At 26.1% G+C, this 10,126-nt stretch overlaps 1 protein-coding gene across 1 annotated transcript; it reads left to right on the top strand.

Annotated features, from left to right (window-relative positions):
* The first annotated feature begins 235 nt into the window (after positions 1 to 235).
* On the top strand, positions 236 to 5,921 carry LOC145040537 (protein FAR1-RELATED SEQUENCE 5-like). The gene is made up of 6 exons (XM_078988452.1): positions 236 to 528; positions 641 to 840; positions 1,021 to 1,176; positions 1,280 to 1,428; positions 1,565 to 1,629; positions 5,891 to 5,921. Exons 1-6 carry the CDS (start codon positions 236 to 238, stop codon positions 5,919 to 5,921), a joined length of 894 nt encoding a protein of 297 aa, XP_078844578.1.
* Positions 5,922 to 10,126: the final 4,205 nt, after the last annotated feature.

Here is a 10,126-nt window from a genome sequence, read left to right as displayed (position 1 = left end):
ATTAGGTACAAGTGGTGTTAGGAGGAAACGAAATTCAAATTCAAGAGCTATTGGTTGTCAAGCAAAGATTATATTTGAATCTGTGTATGGAACTCCAGATTATAAAGTTTTTCAGTTTGATGAACTTCACAACCCCACTTACGAAGAGAAGGGATTTAAAAAAAGTTAGACAAATGTCATATTCATAAAAAAAGAGTTTATTGTGCGTGCTTCCACATCAAAAATAGGTCCAACTATGGCTCATAAGTTGAGGGAAAGTCTGAAAGGCGGGTATGAGTTTGTAAAGCCCAAAGTAGTTGACTATAAAAATTTAAGGAAAGATATCAACAGGGTTATTGGTTATAAAGATACCCAAATGATAGTAAATACAATGAATGGCCGTCGAGCTCACTATCAAAATTACTCATTTGAATTTAATTGTGAAGATGATGTTTTTGACTGTATGTTTTGGGCTGATGAAATCAAGAAGACATATTCTGCTGAATTTGGTGATGTTATCTCATTTGATGCGACTTTCCGAACAAACAAGTAAGTTATTTTATCTACTTTAGTTTATAGCTTATTCGTATATGAATATTTTTATATTCACTTATTAATACATCAAAATTTGACTTTAATGAACATTTTTTTTGTGTGTTAGGCATCGAATGGTTTTTGTTCCGTTTACTGCTATTGACCATCATAAAAAATCGGTTATTGTTGGATCTGGGTTGCTAAGCAATGAAAGCATTGAGTCTTACTCTTGTTTGCTTAAAGCATTTCTTAAAACTCGTGGGAAAGAACCAACACTTGTTTTAACCGATCAAGATGCTGCAATAAAACATGTTGAGAATGTGTTTTGTAATTCAAAGCACTGATTATGTATGTGGCATATAATGAAAAAGTTGAAAAAAAAATGTATTATTTTAATATATTTCAAATATATTACTTATTAGTATATTCATTTATGAATATTGATTGTTATTTTACTTATTATTATTTATTCATTTATGAATATTTTTGTTTTAATACATATATCAGATGATTTATTTACAAACACAGACTTTAGAAAAAGGTTTTCGAAGCTTGTTTGGGACATTAATATGAAACCTGATGTTTTTGAGGTGAAGTGGGGTTTGTTTATGAAGGAGTTCAATCTTGAAGACACAATATGGTTTAAAGACATGTTTACAATACGTGATTCATAGATACCTGAATATTTTAGTGATATTAATGTGTGGTTTGATGAAGACTACATCGAGATCAGAGAGTATGAATTCATTCTTGAATACATACTCAGAAAGTGGGAACTTACTTTTGAATTTCATGATAAATTACGACACTGCCATTCAAAAGCAAATGAATACTCAACGAGAGCTTGATAAGGCATCAAAGAAAGCATCATATAAAATGCAAACACCTCGAGAAATAGAACTGCAAGCATCAAAGGTTTATACAAGTACATTATTTTTTGAGGCGCAAATATATATATATATATATATATATATATATATATATATATATATATATATATATATATATATAGCATGTTTTTTCTGTACATACTCATATGTTGGTATTGAAGATGGTTGGGAAGTTTACATTGTGCAGCACAAAAACAGCAAAAGTGAATTTAAAAATGAATTTAAGGTAATTTTACTAGTTTTTTTTACGAAAAATGTAATAATATTCATATATGAATATGAGAATATTCATATATGAATATCAATATTCACATATGAATAATGTATGCATGATAGCAAGTTATGTTCTACTCATATATGAATATAACATACATATTCACGAATGAATATTCGAATAAAACATATGTATTCATATTTTGATTCTCATATGAATATGTTTTGTTGTATTCACATTTGAATAATGTATGTATGGCAGCAAGTTATGTTCTATTCATATGTGAATATAATATACATTTTCACGAATGAATATTTGAATAAAACATATGTATTCATATTTTTTTATTCTCATATGAATATGTTTTGTTATATTCATATGTGAATAGAACATATATAAGTGATTCTTGTTGTATTCACATTCGAATAATGTATGTATGGCAGCAAGTTATGTTCTATTCATATGTGAATATAACATACATATTCACAAATAAATATTTGAATAAAACATATCTATTCATATTTTTTTTATTTCTCATATGAATATGTTTTGTTATATTCATATATGAATAGAACATATATAAGTCATTCTTGTTGTATTCACATTTGAATAATGTATGTATGGCAGCAAGTTATGTTCTATTCATATGTGAATATAACATACATATTCACGAATGAATATTTGAATAAAACATATGTATTCATATTTTTTTTATTCTCATATGAATATGTTTTGTTATATTCATATATGAATAGAACATATATAAGACATTCTTGTTGTATTCACATTTGAATAATGTATGTATCGCAACAAGTTATGTTCTATTCATATGTGAATATAACATACATATTCACGAATGAATATTTGAATAAAACATATGTATTCATATTTTTTGTATTCTCATATGAATATGTTTTGTTATATTCACATTTGAATAATGTATGTATGGCAGCAAGTTATGTTCTATTCATATGTGAATATAACATACATATTCATGAATGAATATTTGAATAAAACATATGTAATCATATTTTTTTTATTCTCATATGAATATGTTTTGTTATATTCACATTTGAATAATGTATGTATGGCAGCAAGTTATGTTCTATTCATATGTGAATATAACATACATATTCACGAATGAATATTTGAATAAAGCATATGTATTCATATTTTTTTTATTCTCATATGAATATGTTTTGTTATATTCATATGTGAATAGAACATATATAAGTCATTCTTGTTGTATTCACATTTGAATAATGTATGTATGGCAGCAAGTTATGTTCTATTCATATACCAATATAACATACATATTCACGAATGAATATTTGAATAAAACATATGTATTCATATTTTTTTATTCTCATATGAATATGTTTTGTTATATTTATACGTGAATAGAACATATATATAAATCATTATTGTTGTATTCACATTTGAATAATGTATGTATGACAACAAGTTATGTTCTATTCATATATGAATATAACATACATACTTACATTTAAATATTAGTTTTGCTTGTGTTCAAAAGTAAACAAAACATATTTTATTTACCTTTTTGATTTGTTCTTGTTTTTCGTTTATATGTATTCTTCACTGTTGGTGTTGTTTCTATAAGGGTAAGTAGTTAATATTAGGAAAACATAAGCGAAATGTGAAGTAACGCTTGTATTTTGACAGTATAGTTTTGAATAAAGATGAAAAATGAATAGATGATGTAAAATCATTTATATATCAACTAATAATAGATGATTCTTACAAAAATTTCAAGTAAATAAAGTAATAACGAAGGAGGGTTTCGAGAATGAACGAGTATCATAAAAAAATTGAAGTAAACAACCTTTTTTGAAGAATGAACAGTGTGAAAACAATGTTTTTAGTTCTAAATCAACTAATAATTATCGAAGATTACGAGAAATTTCAAGTAATCAAGTGATAATTTTAGAAATGATTCGAAATCGTTAAAAACTCGAGAAAAAACGCCGATAGTTACCTTTCATTGTCAAGAATGAGGAAATGGTCTCGTTCATCTTTTCATCGGAAGACATTTTTATTCGTTTATGTTATTTGATGCTTCTGCAAATGGTTTTCTTCTTATCAATTCTTTTGCAAATGGTTTTCATGTTATGGTGTATCGAAGAGGGAAATGGTGCTTTTCTGTCGAGATTTGATGTGTTATCAAATTACTCAAGTGCCCTGACGGTTTAATGTTCTTGGATTATTTACAAATTTGTCACCGCTCATTAATGTATTTGGATTATTTACAAGTTTGCTACTGTGCATTTTTTAAGCTCATTAAATGATTGGCTGAGAATGGTTCCCCAATTCTCAACCTTTTTTTCTCAATTGAAACCTTCTCTCTCTCTCTCTCTCTCTCTCTCTCTCTCTATATATATATATATATATATATATATATATATAGGGTGAGGTTCAATATAGAACTATAATTAACCAAGGAACCAATTTTTTTTCAACTTTTAGAACTTATTTTTTATCAAAAAAAAAAACTAAAAATACAAAAATTCATAACTTTTTATCATTTTTCCAATAATATCAAATTCGATTTTTTTACGTCAAATTCACAATGTGAATTTTTGAAAATTCACATCGTGAATCCGAAAAATATTTTTCACATTCACAATGTTAATATATGAATTTAGATATTTTTATATTTTTTTTTCGATAAAGAATAAGCTGTAGAAATTGAAAAAAAGACTTGGTTCCTTGAACAACCAATAATTATGGTTCTTTATTTAACTTTTCCCTTTTATATATATCTTTACTATCTTATAAAAGAAATCTCACTATTTTCTAAAAATAGATTGAATATAATAATATTTTTTTTAAGACATTCAAATGGTTAAGCTCAAAGTACCATCGATTAATAATAAAATAATATTAAAATTTAAATGAGATCTTATCTTTTTGGTATGACCCAATCTCTTTAATACTCAGTAACATATTGTTGACTAAAACCTCGTATGTCGTTCCTCCCCTTATAAATCGTTCAAATTACAAGCTTTAGGTACAATCATTGAATGCATACATACCCTTATGTCACATGCTTTTTTGACACAGTCCACTATCATTTGAATTCCTAGTTAATTCGCTTAATTTGAAGTTTAAACCAACACTCCAACATGTATCTATTATTTCTCTAGAAAAACCAGAATCTTCTCTCCATTCCAATTGATTTCCTATAAACCCATATCCTTTCTGCACCTCTTGTACGTATACTCGATTTTCTATAAATCCAACAATAAGAGGGTTTTTAATAGCAAGAGTTCGCAACATCTTCAAAAAAAACTGCACATTTATCTCTCAACAAACCCTAAAAACACAACCTTAAACTGCCACTATCACTAATTGAGACGTTCCTGGAAAATGAGTCTTATTTTGCGACTCGTATTGTTGCAATATTTTTGTCTTAATGAGAGTCACGACCTTTCTATCACCCAAATCTTGATCAACAGTAACATTTTTATTGAGTTTCCCATGAATAGTACGATTTCTTCATGTTTCATTTTCCGTAAACAACAAACATTATAATTCTTGAATTCCCACCTACAACAAACTTTGCAATTATTTGATTGGTGTTTTGAAGATAGTGAAACGAAACAGGAGGTAACCCTACTATGTCATTCAAATCTCGATCAATAGCGAGCCATTTTTGTGTTTTTCATTACTTCTCATTCTGGTCATTTTTTTAGATGTAAATCGTAGGATTATTCACTTCTATTGATTTTGTGTAGCGTTTGGCATGGTGATTAAGATAAGGAACAAATAGAAGAAGTTAACTAAATGGGTTAAAAGTTGAAGGTATATTTTGGAAGCATGTTTTGCAAGAGGAAAATTGACTAGATGGGTTTATAGTTCAAGGTATAACTCATTTATATGATTTTTTCATGTTTTCCGTTTTCATTCATAGAATGCAAAGTCTATGTGCTTTTTACATTTCTCTCTCTTTTTCTTTTCAGATTGATTCACTTTCCAACAATAGTATTCCTCTTTTTTCTACAAACAAACAAATTTTCTAGAATCTTGATTTTTATAAAGTTTTTATGTTGTTATGAGTTAAAGGTGCTGTCGAAATTCTTCTACTTATGCAGTGCAATCCAAAGTTGAAAACGAAGAATAAAATTACTTTCATTTTCTATAAAAAAAAAAGGCAAGAAATATGAAAGTACATTGTTATTGATTTGTATTTGAATGAAATATGTTTACTAACATAATTTGATATTTTATTTGTTTTTTTTATGCTTTGTAGGTTTCCAATTGCCTTATGTTTGGCGGCTTAAAATAAGTTTTCAGTGGCACTCAAAAGCCAGATCGATTTGTTGATTTATTTTTTTGTTCATTATTTTTTGGTTAATAAAAGAAATAATATTGTAGATAGTAAAATCTTCTATTTACTATTTCTACATTAAGTTGAGTATAATATAAAGAATTTTCACTTATTTGATTGTTTTTTACATATTTGATTGCATGTTGAATTGCTGATTTTGAAGGATATGATTCGATTATTTGACAAGAATGATTATGGTATTTTTTTTTTCTTTTTAATTGAAGAGTAAAAAGGTTTCATATTTTGTTATGGTTTTTTGGTATTGTTTTTATTTGTTTTATCATGACACTAATGAGTTTTTATAAACCCTGGTAAAGTATTGGACTAAACGTTAGATTTTTGTAATGGATATTGGTATTTGTTGGTATTCATTAATATATTTGCCGATTTAAAAAAAAAAAAAAAAATTATTCATATTGGTGATATCTACTCACTCTCTTAATACCTTAAGGACTTACCCATTAAGTTAATAAACGAAATCCTATATATTTCCCTTCATTAGGTGATGTATTCATTAAAGTTACTAAGATAAAAGAACACATTTAAATCTAACTACCAATCATTTACTAGTAATGGAAAAAATTAACATATCACTACAATTTGGATAAACCAAATTATCCAATTGGACAATTTGGATTGGACTATTTGGTTCGGATATTCGGATTTTTGAATTGGTTTTCAACAAAACCGAATTATTATTTTGAATTTCGGATTGGTTTTGGTTTATAAAATTAGAACCGAATAGTCCAAAAAAACCGAATAAACATTTATTATTTATCTATTTATAATATATATCTATAATTATTTATTAATTTTGTAATTTATTTTTTCAAATAGGTTCAAAACGTTTCACCCGATAAAAAAACATTAATATGCATTTTCTCTCGAAAGTTTTGTATCTATAAAATATTTAACTATAATATATTTTCTTATTAGTTGTTTATAAATTCAAATCATAACTAAATTATTTGTTTTTATTTCTTGTGTAAAGTTGGGTGATATTATTCTTATATGTCGTTTTAAAATGTTTCGGTTTTTGAAAACCAAATTATTAAAACCGATCCAATCGAATTGTAATTGGATCGGATCGGATCAGATTTGAATTTAGTTTGGACAATTCGGATTCATGTTTTGCAAACCGAAATCAATTTGGATTTACTTGATTGGATCAGATCAAACCGATCCATCCAAACGAACACCCCTAGAGAGAGAGGGTCTTAAAAATGATATATAAGCATAGTTTTGATAAAATGTTAAAAAGAATTAAAAATAGATCAAAGGAATTAAAAATAATCTATTTTGAAAAGAAAAGAAAATAATATAATGTAAAGGCTTAATGTCAGGGGTGTTTAAAAATATTTGAATCCAAAAAACTCATATGAAAACTTGATGCGAAGTTCGGATATCTAATTTTTCAGATTCTTATTCGACTGGTCATTTTTTAAATTTTCAGATATTTCGGATATAATATTTGGGATATTTATTTTTTTAATTATCTTTTAAATAACCTTTTTAAAATATATCATAAGTGTTAGGGCTTGGATGTAGTTCGGTGATTTTATTTATATGTTTACATTTGGTTTCTGAGTTTTATATTTCACATATATTTTATTTTAAAATATTTTTTTTTATGTTAACTTAGTATATTTCATATAATTGGTAATTAATCAAATAAAAAGAACAACATTCTTGGTTTATGTTATATAATATTTAAATAAACAAAAAATAGAAAAGATTTTTATTATAAGTTTAGTATTTTCGGATATCCAAAACAATGTGTCTGGCCTTAGTGGAATGCATTCGAATTCTGATACATTTCATGTTCTTTGGAAGATAACATGTTTCCGTACGAAAACCAATCGTTGAGATAAATATAATCATCAATATTAAGAAATTATTTTGGCTAAGGAAACAAGTCGTTGTCGCAAAACCGACTAATAACAATATGTATTTGTTTTGTGTTCCATGAAATAAAACATGTTTTCGATATAAATAATCACCGAAAAAAATTATTTTCTGCATGCAACTATTTGCAGCCGCCGCTTTGCGCGGGTTTTATATATATATATATATATATATATATATATATATATATATATATATACACACACACACACACACACACACTAGCTGACTACCCGTGCAAAGCGGCGGGCGGCAAATAATTTGATCTATATATATATATATATATATATACACACACACACACACACTAGCTGACTACCCGTGCAAAGCGGCGGGCAGCAAATAATTTGATCTCTTTAGAGTTAAAACCATTTTGCGTTCACTTCGAGAAATGAATATTAAATAACATCTATTTTTCAAGAGCATTACCATACCATATTAAAGGGGTATTTAGCTAAGTTTTTTTAAAACAACTTATTATATTCCACATCACTATAAGTTAAAAAAGTGTTTGGATTAAAATAACTTATTCCGGTGGGGAACCTTTAATACGTCATTTTTTCATAAGTTACCCTACACTTACTTACTAACTTATAATCTAATAAACTAATAAGCAATAAACTTTTTTGTCAAACACCCCGTAAATGGTTATTACTTCCTTTATACATACCCAAACCACTTGAACTATTTATCGTCCTCTTTTTTTTTCGTTTTCCTTAATTCCTTTATTAATTTAATGTCCTACTAAGTAAAATGCTAAAATATATAAATAATAGTTTATAAAATTAAACCTTTAGATTATCAGGTGTTGTGATTCAAAAGTCGATTAATAGGCCTTTGAGAATGCCAAAATACTCAGGTGTCAACTTGTTCATTGTGATTTTAAACCAAGTTTGGTCACAAATTAAAACATTTTCAACGATAGTATGTAATTCAAGGATTCATATTGATTTAGGTTCTCGAAACCTTAAAATACTGAACAAAATCTATATAGAACCTTATAATAAGGACAATAATCACCGTAATCAAGAAGTTCATGTGATGAAACTTGATATTATAAGGACCAATGATGAAAAATATTTCATTTTTAGACTAAACAAGATGGAAAATATATAAACTACCTTAATCATATCAAACCTTGTGTTTAACCGTTCTTTATTGCAAAAGTAAGATGCCAAAATATATAAACTAATGATAATACAATGCTCTAACTGGTCCTCTTGGTTGAGTTCTTTGAACCTGCAAAGCCAACACATTAAAAAAAACATAGTAAAAACTTTTTTAGGAACAAACCTGATATAATAAAACCTTCAGCCAATATATTTATAAGATAAAAATATAAAAAATTAAAAATGATGAAATCAATTACAAGTAAGGATTAAAATAAAAACATGTTAAGAAAGAGCCATCTGCAGGAGAGATATTTGAATCAACATGTATTTTCTGATGGTTTCAAAATTTGAATTATCCAAAATTCAGGGAATGAGATAGAATTTGTTGAGAAATATAAGGATTCAAAACACAGGTTAAAATTTAATATTATTTTATTGATGACTACTTATACTATTAGCTTAATGATTTGAACGTCTTAAAAAAATAATATTATTATATTCAATCTATTTTTAGAAATAGTATATATATATATATATATATATATATATATATATATATATATATATATATATATATATATATATATATATAGAGTCAAGATCAAATAAGAAGGAAATTTTTGGTAGGAAGGTAAGAAGTTTTTTTTCTACATATTTTTTTCACGAACAAATAAAATGAATCATTAGATGATTCATTTGTAAGATGATTCACAAGAAAAAATTCTCAAAAAAACATCTCGATAATTCATTTATATAATGATTTTGTTGTTATTCACTAAAATTGTCATAAAAGTGATTTTTTTCATAATTTACTTAAAAATGAATCATAAAGATGTTTTTTTAAGAATTTTTCTTGTGAATCATCTTACAAATGAATCATCTAGTGATTCATTTTCTTTGTTTGTAAAAAAAATATGTAGAAAAAGAACTTCTTACCTTCCTACAAAAAAAAATTTCTTACCGGATCTATATCCGATATATATATATATATATATATATATATATATATATATATATATATATATATATATATATATATATATATATATATATATATATATATATCCCAAACGTAAGACTCAAGTAAGGAAAAAGCAATTTTCCAAAATAAGTATTTTTGTGTATGACCATAACATATATT

The sequence above is a fragment of the Lactuca saligna genome, chromosome 4 (assembly GCF_052625555.1).
Source record: "Lactuca saligna cultivar CGN05327 chromosome 4, ASM5262555v1, whole genome shotgun sequence".
In the NCBI taxonomy this organism is placed as follows: Eukaryota; Viridiplantae; Streptophyta; class Magnoliopsida; order Asterales; family Asteraceae; genus Lactuca; species Lactuca saligna.
This window is presented reverse-complemented; position numbering and strand designations above follow the sequence as displayed.